The sequence below is a fragment of the Pararge aegeria genome, chromosome 3 (assembly GCF_905163445.1).
Source record: "Pararge aegeria chromosome 3, ilParAegt1.1, whole genome shotgun sequence".
NCBI classification, from domain to species: domain Eukaryota; kingdom Metazoa; phylum Arthropoda; class Insecta; order Lepidoptera; family Nymphalidae; genus Pararge; species Pararge aegeria.
Window position 1 is genome coordinate 14,868,090 of NC_053182.1, and position 22,408 is coordinate 14,890,497.

The 22,408-nt window shown below is 36.7% G+C and overlaps 1 protein-coding gene across 1 annotated transcript; it reads left to right on the forward strand.

The window, feature by feature from the left end:
* The first annotated feature begins 901 nt into the window (after window positions 1-901).
* LOC120636995 (sodium-dependent multivitamin transporter-like) lies at window positions 902-22,408 on the forward strand. The gene is made up of 9 exons (XM_039908574.1): window positions 902-968; window positions 2,392-2,459; window positions 2,797-2,951; window positions 4,676-4,816; window positions 13,181-13,405; window positions 14,822-15,003; window positions 18,121-18,362; window positions 20,708-20,986; window positions 21,957-22,408. The coding sequence occupies exons 1-9, from the start codon at window positions 902-904 to the stop codon at window positions 21,984-21,986; spliced, it is 1,389 nt and encodes a 462-aa protein (XP_039764508.1). The 3' UTR covers window positions 21,987-22,408.

The window sequence follows — 22,408 nt, forward strand, 5'->3', positions numbered from 1 at the left end:
TTTTTATCGTTTACGGAATTCTTTATACTATAATAGGACTTTTCTATAAGCTTTCGCTTAATACAAACTTTGAACCGGTAATTTATTGTAAAATTAAAACTTACTAAATGAAACTACATTATTTATTTATAACTATAACACAAATGAATGAAACATTGAAAATTATACAAGACATCATATTTATATAGTGTTCCGTAGTGGTACTCTGCCAATATTGAAATACACGTCATTCGTATTCTCAGAGTATCTCAACAATTCTCGAAAGAATCCTGTCCACTCTTGAGATGGAATAGATCATTGAGCATTGCTGTTCAAGAGCGCGTTGAATGACGCCAATGAATAGGTGACATGCTTCGTGCAACAGTCTTACGAGAACTTACCTTGAACTGATTCACGAATTTATTCAAAAGCTAGAATCCTGGAGATGGACATGGGACTATACTTATCCCGGAAAAGCATCTCATAAACGTTATCCGCGGCATTTGAAAGAAATACCATTTGTTACCTAGCTTCACCGCCTAAATTATCTACGTTAAATTCGGTATGATCTGTTTGATTCCTGAAGACAGCCATAGGATACGTTTTATACCGGAAAAAAAAGGTTTCTTTGGGATTATTGAAACCCGTAATAAACGAGAACCTAGTCGCGCAACAGCCCAAAAGCTAGTTAATAAACAATCTTATCATAATCTGCAGATTACAGAATGAATTGAGTAGTGCTATCCTTTTTCCTACCCTCTCCCTTAGAACAAGGACATAACTACTATATTCCTTGCGAAGCGAGAAGCGGGAGTTACTGACTTGTATGATGGGACGACTCAAATGATAATGGCGATACTTTAGACTAGAATAGACATTATTTTTTATGTAAATATATTCCCGTATTATTATGAAGATAAGGATGTTGTGCAATATTTTAAGTCGAAATTCTGTAAAACCATTTTGGCCGGAAGACAGAAGATTAAAACGTATGATTGTAAAATGTGCAGATTGGAGGAAACTCCGATCTTGTTTTTTTAATACATAAAAACAAATCCTTTACACTAGTTTTAAAGTGTGGGGTTCATCGCCCTTGGCCCCTGCTTTTAGGGAATTTCGACTGAAATGTTGTTCGTAAATAAATCAATATAGAGGACCAATTGTTTTTGTATGTGCCAATGTTGGGAGCTTTTATTATATTTCAGGTTAATGTGCGTGGATGATTCATATATTTCGTGATATGTAGAATGAGCGTTATTTTACCGCCTCTATGTGATGACAAAATATTTTAGCCGTAAGTCATTTTAATATGTTGTTACAAAATTAATTAAGTATATAAACATATTTTCGAATAATATTTCATATTTTTGATCGGAGTACCTGAGGTCTTATAGGTATAATATTGAAAGGAAATGCATGTGCATTTTGATATTTATTGTATTTTTATACTGTTTATAGTGTATTTTATATTTGTAAGGTATTTATGAAATAGTTTAAGAAATATATTGTTGTTAAATAAACCTAATGAGCAGTTAATTTAGTTTTACTTATTTCAATTCCTTTCATCTAAAAGCTGAGTTTTGTTGTATTTCTACGAGTTGGGTTGAGTAAGAAGAATGGTTGGAACGCGTCTGAATATGACATACTCGTAACTTATTGGGCGCTATAAAACTTTAAGAGACCAGAATTCACAGAAACGCTTTGCAGTGTCTGGGTGTTTATATATATAATATTATAAGTATTTATTTATATTATTCATAAAAATATTCATCAGTCATCTAAACACAAGCTACGCTTACTCTGGATCTAGATGGCGATGTGTGTATCGTCGTTGTATATTTATTTATTTTATTGCATGAAACTGTCAGTAGGTATATCTAAAGATTGAAGAGAAATATTTTTGTGGTTAGTTTTAAATATAAATAACTTTATTGCATGAAAACGGACAAAAAGTTTAGAACTAAATAAACAATTAAAAAGCAAAAGGCGATCAATATTACTAAAAATATTAAAATAATTACATACATTCAAATTCAATTCAAAGTCAATTATGTCTTTATTCAAATAGACTTTGGATAAGTGCATTACATAAAAAATATGTCCGTAGTACACAGAATTAAGAACATGCAAAATCCGTGTACTACTATTTATGCACGACTAATATTTATGCATAAAAACCACTCCACTTTAGTACTGTTTCTCGAACAGGTGGTTATTCACTTCATTCCGTTTAGAATTCCGTAGTGTCCGTATCCAGAATTCGAACTATCTTTGTGCGTTTCTTCAAGGTTAATTCAGGGGTATCAAACATTGGTAACAAATAAATGAACAAACTAACAAACGCACTTTTGCATTTGCAATGTTGTATGATATGTTTTTTATTCAATTTCACAGTTTTATTTTCGTTTTCAGTGACCGGTTTCAATGTTTTTGCTGTGGGTGGTGCTATGGTTGCAATATGTGGCCTATACACTGTATTAGTAAGTAGATTTATTTACTAAAATGTTCTAACATATTCTTTTCTATTGGATAGAAGCGGTCGTTACTTTCCGGAATTCCATGATATAATATCATGAAAATTAAGCTTAATTTGCTGTACTCTGCTTAAAGAAGAAGAATCTGTATGGTGTTATTTATGATTTCTTCAATCTTTATACTCCGCACGAAACAGATCTTCGGCAATGTACCCTCTACGCACGTTTTGCGAGTTGATTGTGAGATGTTGACTTTACAATAAGTAATTGTTGAATATGTTGCTAGTTTTGTTGTCTTATGTTGACCTTAATTGCATTGTTTACCATTTTTTTTGTTTAACAGGGTGGTCTACGTGCGGTGGTATGGACGGACTCAGTGCAAACTGGTGTGATGTTTATAGGCGTTATGTTGGTGGCAGCGGCGGGAACGCTTGCCGTCGGCGGCGTTGATTCAGTACTTGGTATTGCAAGCGAATCGGGACGCCTTGAACTGTCTAAGTGAGATAACTATCTGCATTTTATTAGGTTCAATATATATTATTAGATCATTGTGTACCCACAGTTGGGCAAAGGCCTCGTCCTCCACGCTATGGCAAGATAGGTTTGTAGGTTTTAACTAATAATATTATATTAGGTTAGTGAAAAAAAAATTGGACACATATATATAACTTGGGGGGTCTGACCTATTGAAACTCCAAACAACCTATGACCTCAACCGGAAATCGAACCTAAAACCTCGTGATTCTAATTCAAGCTTGCCAACCACTAAATCAAACACGCAAGTTAATTGCATTGTTTAATAAAATTGCTTCAATTTTTACCAGTAAATAAATATATAATTTGGTTTTCGGGTCTCTTTGGGGCGAACCTAACTCAACCATCAAAAACAGATACACAAAAAACAACAAAATACAACCTACCCTAAAATTGATATATAACTCGTATATGAGGAGGATTATTTTTATTTGATGCAATATGCCTGCTGTATGCAAACCCTGGTAAATAACTTAGTGTACGCCACTGCCTATCCATCTTGTTTCCCTAAAACATGCCTGAGCGTATTGTCCAAGGGTCCCCTTGTTTATGTTAAAGCGAGTATGAGTCAATGAACTTAACCATTATAATTAATCAGAATTTTTCACGTGTGAAAACTTTGGTAAAATTTTTTTATTGCGGATTGTTATTAACATCCTATAATATGACCTTTGATTTTCTAATTTTAAAAATGATCGAATAACGACGGAGTTATGTATAGGTAAATGTAATTTTATGACGTCGTACGTTTGAGTTAATTTTCCTGTTTCTTATATTATTTTAAGTAAGCGTCCTCACCTACTTAGTAGTTACCAGTTTTTATCTTGTTTATGTGAGCGGATGTTCTTTATAATAATATGATTTCAATTATTACTATTTTACTTACATCTGATCCACCACGTCACTTTGCCCGCCAACGTTACCATTTCGTTTCTGCTCTAAGCATGACTGACTTTAAATAGCCCATAATTCGAAGCCAATAACAGTCCACTGCTGGATTCAAGGACTCTCCCAACGGGTTTACCCGTAATCACTAACTATGCGCGCTGGGTAGACGTGTTGGTGATCGCAGTATATGGTATCACAGAGGTCGCTGCTGCTTTAGTAGCCTTACAGTAGTAGTACGACGCCCACGAAAGAAGAACGGGGGTGACAACTGTATTCTGATCTGCCGTCACCATCCGGATATTGGGCTATATAATATAATTTTTGTAACCTACAATAGTTAGTTAGGTTAAGGTTAGTTCAGATATTAGAGCGTTCAAAGAAAACGTTATCTCTTCAACTTTATTATCTTTGACACAAAGGATCTCACTAATAATAATTATGTTCGAGGTATAACTTAATACTTTTATCAATATTTGTATATTATTTTAAGACATTTGGTGTATAAATAATCTTGTGCAACATACTGGTGAAAATAGATTTTTAATGTAGATTTAACAATCGTCAATTAATATCTCATCGTGATAATAAACTGAGAGCAATGGTCGTTACGAGTATATAGGTCTGTTATGCGCGACGAATATTTTTTCATCTCAACACGGTAGGTAGGTATATTCAAAAATTGCTTATTATGTAGCCTATCACTTGCACCATTGAATTGGTCATATTACATTCGCTAACTTAAAACTAAAGCTAAGGTGTTCTGGTGTATTCTACTAGCTGACATGTTTTTAACATTTCAGTTGGAGCTTTTCACCATATGAGCGCCAGACTGGATGGGGTGCGGTGGTAGGAGGATTTTTGTACTGGACCTGTTTTAACTCCGTCAACCAGACCATGGTACAGAGATATATCGCTCTACCTTCTAAGAGACAAGCTATTACGTGAGTAATCATTGTTGTTTTTTTTTTCTACTTCATTGAATATATATATATATATATTCATCAGTTATCTTAGTACCCATGACACAAGCTACGCTTACTTTGGGGCTTGGTGACGCCATTTTTACTTTCGGGGAATCATCACCATAAAATGGTATTTATTTTCTTTGTAAATTTAGTGGACTGTATATTTTAGGTTTTGCTGGTTTCTTTTCCCCTTTTTAATGTTTAAACTATGGCTTTAAAGGATATAGAACAAGGGATAACTAGGGTTGGACAGAAAAGTATTTGCACGTGGACTTACAGTTCGTCGTAATGCAGTTCTCTTGATTTCTCGTCACTTCACAAGGTTTCACAGGTTATCACTAAACACTAAAGCACTGATGTAGGTTTAAATACTATTAATCGTCCAGTATAAGGTTCTTTGGCCGGCCGACCGTGCGGTTTTATTGAATGGATGAGCGGAAGATTGACGTGCGTTTGCCGCGGATATAGGTGTGCAACTAATTGGCGGCGTGATGCGGGCAGATAAGGATGCGGAAATATAAAAAATGGAGGATGGAAATCCATAGTGTAGCCATTATCTATTACTTCGACCACAGATTAATGAGGATTTATCAAGCATCCCCCCGGACATGAAGGAACCCTTCATAAAACGGATATAAACATAATTGCAACTTATAATACGACCTAATATTGTAAGTATACTATACAAGAGTAATGCAGAGATTCAGAATGGAATATCTGCACAATTGTGCAGATATTCCATTCTGAATCTCTTCCAGAATGACTGAACCAGAGAATCCAATAAAGAAAATCTAGACAAAAGACCAGCGCGTTCTCCAGTTACGTCTGGAGCTGGAATGAATTCCAAAGGTACGGTTGAAAGAAAATGCGAAGGCGTTAGCGCGGAGGGTTCAGAGGGATCTGAACTTAAAACATACAGAGGTCGACTGTTAAGTACAGCCTCAATTTCATTAAGTACAGTAAGCATTTCCTCGTATGTCAGAATTTGTTTGCCGATTACGCGAAAAAGTAGAGTTTTAACACCTTTAATATTACTCTCCCAGACTCCTCCAAAATGGCTTGCAGTTGGTGCATTAAGTTTCCAATCTATACGATATTTAGCTAATTCGGAACTAAAGTCCTTATAATAATCTTCTGACTTTAAAAAGGTATGTAACTCATTCAAATAAGCCTTGGATGAAACGAAATTGGTCCCTTGGTCTGAATACAGGACTTCGCAATTTCCTCTCCTGGCCTGGAATCTTTTAAAACAATTTAAGAAGGCGGAGGAACTCAGATCAGAGGCTAGCTCTATATGAACCGCCTTTGTAACCAAACAAACAAATAGGCATATATATGCCTTCTGACTACGTATGCCGCGTTTCCTAGTCAATGTGATATAGAGAGGTCCAGCGTAATCTACACCTGTGTGTAGGAATGCCTTACTTTTCTCTATCCTACACTTAGGAAGGTCAGACATAAGTGGAAATGTAGGCTTAGGATTATGCCTAAAACATGCATTGCACTTATGTATGCGTTGACGTACCACACAACGAGCGGATAATATCCAATATTTTTGTCTCAATATAGACAGAAGCAATTGGGGGCCAGCGTGTGAATGATTACGATGATAGTGATCAATTAACAGATCTATTATGTGTCCCTTCTTGGGTAATAAAATTGGGTGTTTATGCGAGTAATCTAACGACGAGTAAGCAAGACGTCCACCCACCCGAAGAATGTCCTCAGAAACAAAAGGAAATAATTTTCGTAATTTTGACGAACATGGTTTATTATTTTTAATGTTGTCAATATCAGTCTGAAAGACTGAGCGTTGTACTGTGCGAATTATCAGTAATTCAGCTGCATTGATATCTTCAGCTGTAATAATATCTCTGCGCGGAAGTTTTTTCATGAATCTGAGTACATAAATCGTGGCGTGAAGAAATTTAGTCCAAGAAGAACATTTAGATCCAAGCTTTATAATTGTATATTCATCGTGCGATATTATTAAGTGCGTTGTAGTTTTCTCCTCAGGTAATGAAGAAACCTGATGAGAGGAAAACTTTATTATGGGCCACTCTTCTGAAGATAAAGACAACCATGGGGGACCCTTAAACCAAAGGTCGTGTTTTGAAAACTGTGTGGGCATAAGGCCACGAGACACACAGTCCGCGGGGTTTTGAACACCAGGTATGTGATAAAAGTTCACCTTAATTGATGTCAATAGCGTATGAATTTGAGAGATGCGGTTAGCCACATATGTATTAAACCTGTGTGGCGAAGAGAGTGCCCAACAAAGGGCGACTTCTGAATCAGAAAACGCGAGTACTTCCTTTATTTTTATGCGGGTTGACAATATATTATATACTGAATTTACAAGTCGAGCAAGCAATACTATTCCATTTAACTCTAACCTAGCTAGCGTGACCGTTGGTTTTACCGGTGCTACGCGGGATTTAGAGCAAATAAGTGTAATTATAGGCCTTTGATTTCTGTTTTTAACGTATAAGTATAAAACAGAGCCAAATGCTTGCTCACTAGCGTCAGAGAATGCGAGAAGATAAATTTCAGAAGTGTCTTCTATTCCAACATGACGAGGATACTTAAGATTCTGAATAATAGGCAGTTCAATTATATAATTTTGCCATCTTTCACATATGTGTTGAGGGGGACACTCGTCCCATCCTATTTTTAGAAGCCATAACTCCTTTATGAGTAATTTAGCGAATAAAATGACTGGACCAACAAGACCTAGAACGTCATAAAGACGCGCGGTAGCTGAAAGTATAGCTCTTTTGGTACAATCACCTTGCGGTTGCGAAACTCTAAAAATAAATTCATCAGATGCGGGAAGCCAATGAAGACCAAGAATCTTAAAAGAGTCATCAGTGTCAAGAGAGATCGACTCAGATTGGCGGTGAAATGAAGGAATGTGTCCGAGTAATTCAGTCGAATTGCTGGTCCATTTCACTAAGTCAAATCCACCAGCCTTAAACAGTTGTATCAACTCTTGAGCTATCTTTACCGCTTCATTTAGAGATGAGGCGGAAGAAGCTAGGTCGTCCATGTAGACGTCTCTCTCAACCACTGATGCAGCGAGAGGCCATTGCTGGCGCTCGTCACTAGCCAGCTGGCGCAGTGTGCGTAATGCCAAAAAGGGCGATGAGCGGAGACCAAAGGTCACTCGAGTAAATTCATACATTTCAAGTGGGTCCTTTGGTGAAGATCGATAAATAATGCGTTGATATTTGCGGTGCGGAGAATTGACATATATAGACAAATACATTTGTCGGACGTCAGCAAAAAATGCGATGCGGAAAATGCGGACATTCAAAAGAATGTTAAATATGTCTGCTTGCAAATTGCAACCAGTATACAAAATATCATTTAAAGATAATTTCCTATTTGCGGAGGGTTCTTCTATTTTAAGAAGAGAATAATCAGTGGGACAAGAACCATCTAGTACGATTCGTACCTTGGTACTCTTGTCTTCGCGTATCACTGGATGATGCGCTAAGATATAACCTGGTGAAGCAGGTTCATCAGGTGGTAAGCGTTTGAGGATACCCTTATCAAGGTAATCCTTAATAACTTCATTATATCTAATATGAAGTTCGGGATCTCTAATGAATCGTTTTTCCAGATTGAGAAAACGCTTCTTTGCGGTAAAATACGAATCACCTAATAAATTAGGATCTTCTTTAAAGGGAAGATCTACCGAATATGCTCCGTCCTGTTGGCGTACAGTGGAAGCCGTATATATGTCCTCACACCTTTGTTCATCAGGACTTAAGAATTTGCGGGAAGGAGGCTCTTCTATTGTCCAAAATCTCTCTAACATTTTATCTAAAGGTTCACTCGTGAAAAAACACAAAGCGCGGGAATTATTAGGTTTAGATAAAATAGGTGCATCGCCCATAATTATATAACCCAAAGAGGTTTCAAATGCGGAAGGCATATTTTCATAACCATTTATTTTATCAGCCATTGCTATTTTGCGATACACATTTACCCCTAGTAATATATCAATTGGACCAGGTTCTGCGAAATCATCATCAGCCAGAGGTAAATTTTTAATAAGACCATCAATGGCTGTGATGTCTACATGAGAGTCAGGCAGTTGAGAAGTGATTCGCTCAACTACAAGAGGGCGTATTGAGTATTCATTCGCGTCATTAAAACGAGATTTAAACGTAAATTCTGAAACACCAATTATTTTTTGCGATACTCCGCCGATGCCTTGAACTTCAGAAAAACGACTCTGAAAGCTAATAGGTAGCGAATATTTTTCACAGCAACTGATTGAAACGTAATCTCTTTGCGATGCGGGATCCACTAGGCATCTTATAAGATGTGCACAATTATTTTTGTCATACACTCTTATTTTCGCAGTACCTAACAAAGTGGTTGTTGTGACGCGTTCTAAACAATCATATGATACGTTACATACCAAAGTGGTATTTGTGGTCTGAGATATAAAATTATTTTTATTTAGTGTATTTTCACTAGAGGAGCTTGTCGAAGGTGCCTCAGTAATAACTGATGACACGCGAGGCGAATTAATTGCGTTAGGAGATGAGGGCGGTTTACCTATGTTAGATTTGGACGTTTTAGGTAATAAATCTTTAGCGTTGTAATTGTTGCGTTCAAAATGCAATTCAGTATGATGTGATGCCGATGAGCACCTTTTACAGTTTCGCTGAGAAGAGCAGTTTAAAGTTTTATGATGAGTCGATAAACATCGGTTACAAAAGTTATTATTTTTTACATGTAAATGCCGCTCATGCGGAGACAACTTCATAAATGCAGGGCAAGAATAAAGATGTATGTGTTGACCAATTTTACACAAACTGCAAGCTGCACTATTTAAAGTATTTACAGTTTCTGTACTTACAAAACTTTTGGTAGAAGGCTTCGGAATCGAATTCCCCTTATATCTATTTTGAGGTAATTCTAATCCTTTATTAAGAGAGCGCGACATTACTTTATTCTGTTCCTTCACAAATTCTATAAGACTCCTATAGGTAGGAATTTGTTTTTTGCGATTTATTATCTCAAACATTTTAACTGTATCAGCATCTAATTTAAGCGTGGCTAAGTGAAAGAATATAAAATCAGTAAGATCGATTTTTAATTGTTTGAGAGCTTCTACTGAAGAATTAAATGTATTTATAAAGCTATCTAATGAATTAGCATTAGTACTAGCAAGCGGTTTAAATTGCAATAATTGGTTTAAATAAGCGCAGGCTAACGAACGCGGATCGTCGTATTTTTGTATTAACGCCTCCCAAATAATAGGATAATTTTCTGCGGTGGCTGGCAATCCTGCACATACAGATGCGGCCTTCCCTTTTAACCTACCAACTAAATAAAATACCTTTTCATTATTGGTTAAGTTAGGATTATCATGTATCATGTTTTTAAACTGCTGGTAGAACAAAGGAAATTTAGTTAACTGACCGTCAAACTCCATTAAGTCTATAGGCGGAAGATGGGATTTTAATTTAGGAAAACTAGAGATAGGACGTGCGCTGTCATTCTCTGAACTCGTATTATCAACATTAGAGTGACGCTCCATTATTTGTTTGACATAGCAAAACATTTCTTCAAATGAAGTCCACGATTGGTAATTAATCATAGCCTTTGGATTCAACATTAACTGCGCCTCATTGAATAAATCTAAATTTAACTCAAACTCTTTGCGTAAAGTGTCTATGTTTGAAGCCTGAGACAATAAAGAAGGCAGCTTACTGTTGTCCGATTCGACTTGAATAGCGGTGTCAAACATTCTTTGCATACGAGCAAATATAACGTCCCGTTTGCCTTCCAACAACCGTAACTTACATTCTTCCTTGCTATATGGACTTGGTGAAGAAACCGACTCTGGTTTATTCATTCTGAAGGAGTAAACCGAATTATAAAAATAAAAATATAATAAAAAAGGTGTATATGTGTTTGCAAATGCGTCAAGAAATGCGTAAAATATATAAAGTAGTTGCAGTCTTATAATAATAAACACACAACCCTTTTATAGACGCGAGCGGTTAAATAAAAGCGTTATAATGCTATTTTAAAAACTAAACCGGGCAAAGAACTAGGTATAACAATTAACAAGTTAGCGGTCATGCGTGACCTTGAATGCAGCGAGCGACAAAAACGACTGCGGCCGAGCGCATTGTTTGGTAGGTATGATGCGTTTGAAATAGATATCTTTACCTACGATTCATCCGTTTTTAATACTAAGTAGCGGGGTAAAACTATATAGAAATACTAAGCAAGCGGTGCGGAAAAGAGATATATAATTATAAAATACTTAGTACTTCTTTACTTAGTAAACAAAACGTTAAATCTATTATGTAGACAATATCTTAGCGGTATTAAACTTACAAACTGAACTAGTGAATACCTACAATATGGCGTACTTTAAGTTGCATAGACTAATAATAATTCCGAACTTTAAAGTCATAGAATGTAATGATTAACGATAATTTAAATCCTAAAATTATGAATTTAAATCGAATCGGCCGATCTTCGGATCGAATGACTAAAATTTATGAAATTCGATGGAAGTGATCAAATATTTTTTATGAAATCGGTTCGAAGTGACCAAATTTTATGGTGACGCCATTTTTACTTTCGGGGAATCATCACCATAAAATGGTATTTATTTTCTTTGTAAATTTAGTGGACTGTATATTTTAGGTTTTGCTGGTTTCTTTTCCCCTTTTTAATGTTTAAACTATGGCTTTAAAGGATATAGAACAAGGGATAACTAGGGTTGGACAGAAAAGTATTTGCACGTGGACTTACAGTTCGTCGTAATGCAGTTCTCTTGATTTCTCGTCACTTCACAAGGTTTCACAGGTTATCACTAAACACTAAAGCACTGATGTAGGTTTAAATACTATTAATCGTCCAGTATAAGGTTCTTTGGCCGGCCGACCATGCGGTTTTATTGAATGGATGAGCGGAAGATTGACGTGCGTTTGCCGCGGATATAGGTGTGCAACTAATTGGCGGCGTGATGCGGGCAGATAAGGATGCGGAAATATAAAAAATGGAGGATGGAAATCCATAGTGTAGCCATTATCTATTACTTCGACCACAGATTAATGAGGATTTATCAAGCAGGGCTGGATGGCGGTGTGTGTATTGTCGTTGTATATTTATTTATTATTATTTATTTATATATATATTATGTCATAGGATTTCAGAAGGAAATTGGAAAAAAGGGAGACTCGATTTCACAGCTGTAGTATTGATCTTCCATTGAGCGAGGTCCTATGATTTTTTTTGCCAGTTTCAGTCAGTTTTTTTTTAATTGGCTCAGATGTTTTCTAGTGAAACTGTTTTGTTTAGGTAAGGTTAGGCTAAATATCATCTTTGTCAGGAGAATTAGTTCGGAACGCTGAGTATAAAAATTCAAATATAATAGAATAAGGTAGGAGGTCCCGGGTTTGATTCCCGACAGGGGCAATTTTGGATATATAATTTCTGAATTTTCTCTGGTCTGATCTGGCTTTGGCCGTGGCTAGTAACCAACCCACCGACAAAGAAGTGCCGCTAAGCGATTAAGTGTTCTTGATAGTGGTACTCGTAAATCCCACTTTAACATTTCCTATTATAGTATAAAGGATTACGTAAACGATAAAAAAGCTTGGGTGTAAACAATTGCTCTAACCAGGTTGCTTCTTAAATATTTTCTAATGACAATGTGAGATGGTGATAACAAAAAGAACACCCGGCTAAGTTTGTTGTGGGCTTCTTCTTAGACCAGGGCGCGTTTGGAACCCTCGTAGTTCAGTTTTAAGTTTACGATTGTAGTTATCGCCATCACTACTCACTGCTATGTACACATTTTGTATATAATAACGCATCAAAAGTGCCATCTATGTGCCTATTTGAATAAAGAAATATTTGACTTTGACTTTGAACACTTCCGGTGTTGTCGACTTGTTCACATAACTTTAACCTCTTTTACATCAATTTTTTACCACAAATTCTTAGATTACACAATATTAAGAAGCGATGATAGCGCATTGGGTAGGAGCTCGATTTCACTTTCGGGGGGCCGAGTTCGAATACACACGCACGCACGCACTTCTAACTTTTTTGAGTTATGTGCCTTTTAAGTAAAATCAAAATATCACTTGCTTCATGGGTGAATGAATACATCGTGAGGATACCTGCATGCCTGAGAGTTCTTCATAATGTTCTCTAAGGTGCGTGAAGTCCACAAATCCGCACTGGGCCAGCGAGGTGGACTGCCTTAACCCCTTCTCACAGTGGGAGGAGAGCCGTTCTTTGTAGTTGGCCGGTAATGGGTGGATATGATGATGACTAAAACTTTTGTTTCAGAGCACTAGCAATATTCTGTATCGGCGCAATCCTGGCTATATCCCTCTGCGTGTGGTGCGGTTTGACCGCTTGGGCCGCCTGGGTGCTCGGAGGCTGCGACCCAGGTGGTGTGCCTCTAGTAGGGGACCGTCTGCTGCCTGCCTTCGTCACATACGTAGCTAAAGTACAGCATCTGCCAGGTCTTTCTGGAGTGTTCCTTGCTGGGGTCTTTGGAGCTGGATTAAGGTATACCAACTAAGCATTTTCTTAAGGCATGATAGGTATTTAGGAAAAGAAAAGCATCTGTCAGGTATTCATGATTAACTTTAAATCAACAATTATCTTAACATTCTTAAGGTATGATATACCATTAACCATTTGCAGCTCCTTCATGAGAACATTTAGAACAAATCACTTGTTTTTATGCACTATCTACCTACTTATACGTCAAAATAGTTTAAGCATCTAAACATATTACAACGTTATATTACAAGAGAGCGGCAGGGTGATTACGTATCTTGCGACAGGCTTGCGACATGCGTAAATCTTGAAATACTTGTTGTCAAATGTCACTTTTCCAAGCAATTAATAAACAAAAGTGACGTTTGACAGCAGCGATTGCAGATTTACGCCTGTCGCGAGTTGTCGCGAGATACGTAATCACCCTACCGATCCCGTCAACAAACTGTTTAACAGTTTAAATAAATAAATAAATATACTACGACAATACACATATTGCCATCTAGCCCCAAAGTAAGCATAGCTTGTGTTATGGGTACTAAGATGCCTGATGAATAATTATATGAATTGAGTATTTATGTATATTACATAAATACTTATAATATACATATAAACACCCAGCCACTGAAAAACATTCATGTTCATCACACAAACATTGTCCAGTTGTGGGAATCGAACCCACGGCCTTGGCTCAGAAAGCAGAGTCGCTGCCCACTGCGCCAATCGGCCATCAGTTTGACGGAGTGTTTGTTATTAATCGTACTGTAGTAATTGTAACTGAAAAAAAAAACCTATTTAGCAATGGTATATACCTTGCCTGGTCTTTCTGGAGTTTTCCTTACTGAGGTTTTGAAGCTGGATTGCGGTATAGAAGTTTAAGGCATGCAAATATCACAATGTTTTTCACCATCGTGATATTAAATTGGTTGGATAGAAGCAGGCGTTACTTTGCGGAAATCCATGATATATTATCAAAAAAATTAAGCTTAATTTTGATAATATATTAAATTGCTTATAATTCACCTAACTCTGAGAAATTTGAGATGCGTTCCTCCCCTTTGGGGAGGTCGAATTACTAAACACTGGGCTATGACCGTTTCCCTAACTACTAGGCTATCGCCGCTTCATCACACTCTAGGTTTAATAATGTTTGAATAGAAGTTTGAAGTTTGGTTGTTGGATTAAGGGTCAGATACAAAAGGCAGTAGTCGTTGAACCGGCGCGTATTGTAAGGAGGTTCCTCACTCTGCTCGCGTGGGCATTCAAAAACCCCGCAAGCGGATGTTTTTTTTTTTTTTTTTTAATTTTATTAGTGTTTTATTTGTATAATACACCATTGTTAACAATTTAAAAAAAATAATGAAATTCAATAAATGTAAGAGAATATGTTTGAATATTTTTTTTATTATTTGCGCTTCACAGTTCGCTCTCAGCGGTTTTAAACGCGTGTGCACTGGTGGCCGTTGAGGATATATTGCGTGGATGGTTGCGCCTTCGCCTGAAGCCCTTGACGGAAGGAATCATAGCACGTTCCGTCACAGCTGCCCTAGCCGTGGTCTCTGTAGTTATGCTTATCGTTATTAAGAAGCTTGGAGGCGTCCTTGGTAAGATTTTTTTAACATTTAAAATATTGGAACTAGCGGAGTGAATTGTCTACAAAGTAATTTGAAAAGGTGTACTATTTTTAGAGCATTAGTTATACTTTTGTATGCATTATCAAAATCATCATCATCACATCAACCATTACAACCCACTACAGAGCATGGGTCTCCTGCCTTTGGTGTACTCCACGCACCTTAGAGAACATTATGTAGAACTCTCATGCATGCAGGTTTCCACCACGCTGGTCAGTGCGGATTGGTGGACTCCACACACCTTTGAAAACAATTGTATTTTGATTACTTAAAACGCACATAACTTAGAAAAGTTAGAACTCCACCATCCAATGCCATTAAAAGCCATCTCGTGAATGTTGCAGTACTCCATGCACGACCGAAATTAAACTTTTTACAGGCTTAGAAGGTGTTCTGGCTTGAATTACCATTTGGCCTTCTTGATAATGTATTCCAGTGTAAAGTGCACTAAAGTTTTCCTGCACCTATTCTAAATAAAAATAATAAATATACTACGACAATTCACACATCGCTGTCTAGGCCAAAAGTAAGCGTAGCTTGTGTTATGGGTACTTAGATTGCTGATAAATATTTTTATGAATAATTTACATAAATACTTATAATATACATATCAACACCCGACACCGAAAAACATTCATGCTCATCACATAAGCACTTTCCGGCTGTGGGAATCGAAATCACGGCCTTGGACTCATGAAGCAGGATTTCTGCCCACTTGTTTTAGGTACCTATTAGATGCGTAAACTGATTTACTATACTTCAAAAAAAATTGGTTGCCTGTAAAGTCGGTATACGGGCGAAAGTTTTACGTGACAACGACTTTGAGTGGTAAAATAATTTTAATGTGAATATTCATTCGTATAGTAGGAAGAAGAATGAAATAATAGTAACAATTTAAAACATTTATTTATACAAAGAATTATATTTAAAACATTAATTTATACAAAGAATCTCGCACTGAATTTTATATTAACAAAATTTTATTTTTACCTTTACACATACATACGTATTTATATACAAATATACATACAATAACTTGCAATACATTTGCGTACAATGAAACAGCATTTACTACAAAGGGACGCGTGCCTTTCACTTTTTATGTCTGTCTCTCTCGCTCTTAGGCGGGCTAACCATGCCCGAGTGGAAGGGACGCGTGCCTCTCACTTGCTCTCATTGTGAGCGCATAACGTGAGCGGAGCGTAACGCAGTTTCTTGAAGTGTCACCCGGCAATCCAATTTATAAGACGTTGTCACGTCAAAACAATGTGATGTGATTTACCGAGAGTGAACATTTTATAATTAGCCTTTACGTCGATGGCTATTTTACTAATATCAAAGTAATTTTGGCAATGTTTCATAAGATTCTTATTTATTGCTTTATTATCATATTATGCCTGCAAAGCAAAAGTGACGTCAATATCACGTAAAATTATTCTTTTTTAACTCATAACAGTACCAATTCTGTTGTACACACACAAATCTAGAACTGAATTGAAGTTTCTAAAATTTCCAAGAACTTTTTATTTCCAAGAGTTACAGCGTGAAAAGAACAGCCCAATCGATTGTTATATTATCGGTTTTTCACTCGAAAAGTAACTAGAATAAGCTCCCAATTCGTAATTGAGAACTTATTTTTCACAACCTTTTGGCAACCTCTGGCTATTAGAGTTACCGGCGGACTTTTGAGTAAAGTTTGGATTCGAGTTCAGTTTAAATCTCGTTGCGTTTAATGTGTAACAAAACCCATGACGCTAAAGTAGCTGATGGGATTTCGTTACAAATTGGGAGTAAGGTTACTTAGGTTTAGCAATTATATACCCAGATAACGTCTATATACTTTCTACCTCAAAAAAAAAACCACTAATCTGTCTGTAATCGGCAGACTGTAACTTACAGAAATACGCGACAAATATATCGCGTCACAATTTCTCAGTCGGATGTTAAAAATTGCGATAGCGATATGAGTGACCTGAAACTTCTGTTTATTTAGAAAAATATTTTTTACACTTGATAGCCAAGTCGTTGCAGAAGGCTTAGACATAACATCACGTCACGATTCTTAAGAGTAGTGCAACGGACGGCCAATGATACGCGGTTGTTCGTGGAATGAATGAAACAAACAAAAACTTGTATGCGGACTGTTACTACTACTGGCCGCATATTGACTTGCTATTTTCGAATTCATGTCAATATTAAATTGTCGATCTGCAATATGGGCTATAAAATCGATACTTCTAGCCAAATCCAGTCAGTTGTTATTATTGAATCGAATTGCTGCCCGTTGGCTTTCAGCAAGGAGATTAGAGCTAAGGTTACTCCGGCTCTAATAAACCCTTCATTAGGGTTACGCGACAAGTATCACCACACCAACCCATTACCGGCCCACTACAGAGCACGGGTCTCGTCCCACAATGAGAAAGGGTTAAGACCTTGACCACGCTGGCCCAGTGCGGATTGGTGGGCGAAGTCCACTAGTTCATCGACAGGTATAAACCAAGTAAATAGCAAAGTGATTAAGAACATTTGGTGTTTTTTTTATAAACACCGAACGTTCCGCTCTAATAGGACGAAGGTTTTCAAAGAGTATTAAACGGAACCCTGATCCTGATCATTTCTTTTCATTTCATAAATCGATCGATAAGTTGAACTACGGCTTGAATCTTCTTATCTTCTTCTTCTGAGTTCTCATTCTGTGAAGAGACCTGTGCGCTGTAGTGGGCCGCTAATATTTATTTATACTCTTTATTTGTACACCACTCAGAAAAACGAGACAAAAAAAAAGAAAAAACACATGAAGAATGAAGCAGGATAAAAAATGCGGTTTATCGCTAAGTAGCGATCTCTGCCAGGCAACCTTAGGATTAGGAAAACTAAAAAGAAAGCGAATAGGTGGGGTACATACATACAAATATCTACATATTAATACATAAACCAGACTACACAAATACAAAAATAAATATACTAATACATATCTTAACATACCATAAACACTTAAATATGAGTTTGAGTAGATAAATAAATAATAATAGTCGTCTTTACTGAGCGAGATAATATGTTAGTAATGATGTTATTTTTTTTATGCAGGTGTAGCAACCGCTTTGTCAGCGATTGCGGCCAGTGCCACGTGTGGTGTTTTCACCCTCGGCATGTCGTGTTGGTGGGTAGGACCTTATGGAGCTATCGCGGGCGCTATAGCGGGAGCTCTTCTCGCCGGAACCGTCTCTATGGGCACACAGACCGCCGCCGCACACGGACTGCGAGCACCGCCGCTCAATATGACCATGGAGTGCGCTTCTAATGCCAGATTTTCTTTCAATAATACTATCGTAAGTATCTGGGGTCTTAAGGTGCTGAAATGGCGACCCCGCACCGGTAAACGCAGCGTAGCTCAGCCCCCAACGAGGTGGACAGATGACATCAGGCGAGTCGCCGGGAGCCGCTGGAGGCAAGCGGCCCAGGACCTTGTATTATGGAACTCCCTACAAAAGACCTATGTCCAGCAGTGGACGTCGATTGGTTGACACGATGATGATGATGGTGAAGTATCTTCATTACATGTTTGTATTATGTAGATAAACTCGACTCACATTGTAGACAAGCCCACAAAACCGTATTTCCTATGAGAGAGGCCTTCAACTGGGCGGCCTATTGGCGCTGTGGGCAGCGACCCTGCTTCCAGAGTCCAAGGCCGTGGGTTCGATTCCCACAACTGGAAAATGTTTGTGTGATAAACATGAATGTTTTTCAGTGGCTGGTTGTTTATCTGTATGTTATAAGTATTTATGTATATTATTCATAAAAATATTCGTCAAACATCTTAGTACACTGCGCTTACTTTGGGGCTAGATGGCGATCTGTGTTTGGTCACAGTATATTTATTTATTTATTTATTTATTTATTATTTATTATTTATTTATTTATTTATTTATTTATTTATTTATTTATTTATTTATTATTTATTTATTTATTTATTTATTTATTTATTTATTTATTTAATAGGCTGCGGATGATTATGATGAGATAAATTATTATGCGATTCAGTTTGCAACTGGGTTTTAACATCTTAAAATCTCTAAATAGAATAAAACAAAGTCGCTTTGCGTATCTGTCTGTTTATCCGCTAAATCGTCGATTAGAAAAAACACGGACTCAAGTATTATGAAAATTAACAGTTCCTTGAGGGTACATTGTCGAAGATCGGTTTGGTGTGGAGTATAATTATTGAAGAAATTATAAATTACACCATATGGATTCTCCTGCTTTTCACGGAGTATAACAAATTAAGCTTAATTTTCATAATATATCATGGATTTCCGCAGATTAACGCCTGTTTCTATCCAATATCCAATACGGACTCGGATCTTTAAAAAAATCTCTAATCTAAGTCAGTGTCTTTACTCTATTTATGTATATAGTCCAGTGTTGTATCTGTTGATACATACGTGTGTTACTTATGTGTACTTACAGACTACAATGTACCGATAAGCAATTTAGCGTTTCGGTACCGATCCAATGTTTTTTTTATGGTAATAATTGACCTACCAAGCAGATGTCCCACCTGATCGTAATTAGGAAACCATGGCAAATGAACAGAGCAACACTTCACAGGGTGCAAACATGCCACCCTGTGTCCATCAATTTGAGGCGAAGGTGTTAAGTTCATGTAAATAAATAAATAATAAATATATTACGACAAAATACATACCTATTCATATATATAATAATAATAACGTTTAATTCAGATGAAAATCCATAGCTACAACAATAATAATTATCTTGATTACTAATATATTAACTTAAAATGGCCAAACCCATAAATAATAAAAAAATTGGAATTTGGAACCCTCTTGAGCACTTGGTGTGTGAGTGTGTACCAACCCAGGGCTCCATAATGGGATTTTCCATTTATTAATTAATATTTTCAAAATATTGTTGTATGTATGAATGTACATATATATTTTAAACTTAAATTGCTGCACCGACCCGTTCCTTCGTTTTTCCTAACAAAGGTAGAAGGAAGAGAAGAGATCACTTTAGTGATAAGACCGCCTTGGCACGCTCTATTTTATTTTCTAAGTTCTTCTGTATTTGTGTTTAATTTGTATAAAATGTGTGTGTGCAATAAAGATTTCAAACAAACAATATACAAGTCGCGGTCTAGGCCCAAAGTAAGTGTAGCTTGATTTATGGATACGAATATGACTGATGAATATTTTTTCATGAATAATATACATAAATACTTATCTTAGAGAGAATATCTGAGAGATATCTTATCTGAGAGAATATATATATATATATATATTTATTGTATGCGTATGTATGTCACTGAACTCCTCCTAAACCGATTGAATGATTTTGGTATGCGTTTGGGTGGCACCCTGGATGGTTTAGATTCACAAATCAGCCAGACAGATGGCGCTGTGGTCCGCTAGTAATATATATATATATTTCTGTTGTTCGTGTGTATGTCACTTAACTCCTCCTAAAACACAGCATTGCGACAATGCTGCTTGGCGGCAGAAATAAGCATGGCGATATTCTTTCACGACTCTCTACGACTACTAAAAATGTCTACTACTACTTCAATTTCTACTACTACTTTAATTCGGAGCACTGTTTTTACTAGAAAGATTTTGCCTACCTGCCTCATCTTTTGACTCTAATTTCGCAGGACCCTAGCACAGTTTTCCCTCTATTCCGTCTTTCCTACCACTGGATCGCACCGCTTGGCCTCATTGCAACTATGACCGTCGGCGCAATCGTTGGATGGTTCTTTGACAAAAGGGATGGAACCAAGATGGATGCAGAACTATTCACTCCAGTCGTCTGGAGGCTTTTACCCGCTGAAGCTCATAACAACTGTGGAATGATAAGAAGAAGTATGAATACTAAAGATGTTGACGTACCAACGCCTTGCGCCCCACTTATACTCGGCCAGATTCCTGATAAGGTAAGATTCTAGAACGTTCTAGCGTTTAAATTCGAGATTGTGGAAATTCGTCATTTGTTTTTACAATCCTTAGTCGCCAGAACATAAGACCTGCAAATTCTTGGCTACGGCTAAAATCTAGTACAACACTTTAGAGTTACTTTAAATTATAACTTAGAGTTATATTAAACTAGATGAACCGGTGGACTTCGTACCACCTAAAGAACGCAATATTATTAAAGGTTATCCGAACTGGATTCCATTACCATACCAATTAATATTATCCGGTTATTCCTAAACTTGAGGCATCTACATATATAAAGCGGTGATAGCACAGTGGGTAGGGTCGACTTCACTACTTTCACCTTTAACTTTTAAGTTATGTGCAAACGCACTAAGCTATTAAAATGTCACTTGCTTCAACGGTGAAGGAAACCGCCATACGGAAACCTGCATGCCTGAGAGTTCTCCATAATGTTCGCAAACGAGTGTAGTGTCCACAAATCCGCACTCGGCCAGCCTTAACTCCTTCTCATTATGGAAGGAGACCCGTGCGCTGTATTGGGTCGTTGTTATAATGATAACGATGTTCCAATAGCTAGTAATATACCCAGTGGCGTGCATAGAGGGTATGCACAGGGTATGCAGATGATAAAAAATGAAGAAAATGTCCAGGACAAGTTACAAAAACTTAAGGGTAGGCTTTTTGTAACTCTTACAAAGCATATCCTTTAGTTTTTTACAACTCGTATTGGAGATTTTTTTCATTTTATATCATCTGCATACCCTGTCAAGGAACTGTTATTTAATTGATTTCAATTACGGAAAAAAAAAAAACAGTATTTCAGGGTTTCCTAATGTCGAATACGATTTTTAGTTTGTAGCTTCTTGTGACTACTTGTGTAGTAAAGTTTTTGCAAATGTCCTAACGAAGATTACCTAGCCAATAATATACCTAACATATATTTACAAGTGGATTTCTTTTTTGCAGATTGAAATGAATGGCGAGACAAGTAGGTGATAAACCGATAGTTAAATAAGCAAACATTCGAATACAATCAAATATTTAGCTGTGAGCTGAAATATTTAAAACATAAAATCGCTAAAGCGATGTGTACTAAAGTATTGTGTAATCAGTATCTTTTATGTACTTAAGGTTTACTTTGGAGTGCAATTTGTAATACCTATTATGTATTTATTGCAGGTATTCGTGTACATTTTATGTACAGTAGTTCCATACATATATGTTAGTTTAGGTTGTATTATGTAGGTATAGTATATTCATTCCTGTAGCATAGCTTCATGTGTAATAGTTTCATCTGAGTCAATAACGCCCGAAATACCAATATTATATTTAATGCGAATTTGTATGTTGGTTTGTAACCTATGTTCTTATATGTTTATGTATTTATTTATTTTCTTTAACATCTTAAAGTCAAAGTC

Bases quoted from the DNA above. Each gene is read 5' to 3' on its own strand.
- LOC120636995 (XM_039908574.1), top strand. From the start codon at position 902: ATGTTGTGCAATATTTTAAGTCGAAATTCTGTAAAACCATTTTGGCCG. The intron at 4,817-13,180 runs GTGAGTAATCAT...CTTTTGTTTCAG, and splicing joins TCTAAGAGACAAGCTATTAC to AGCACTAGCAATATTCTGTA. The intron at 13,406-14,821 runs GTATACCAACTA...TGCGCTTCACAG, and splicing joins GTCTTTGGAGCTGGATTAAG to TTCGCTCTCAGCGGTTTTAA.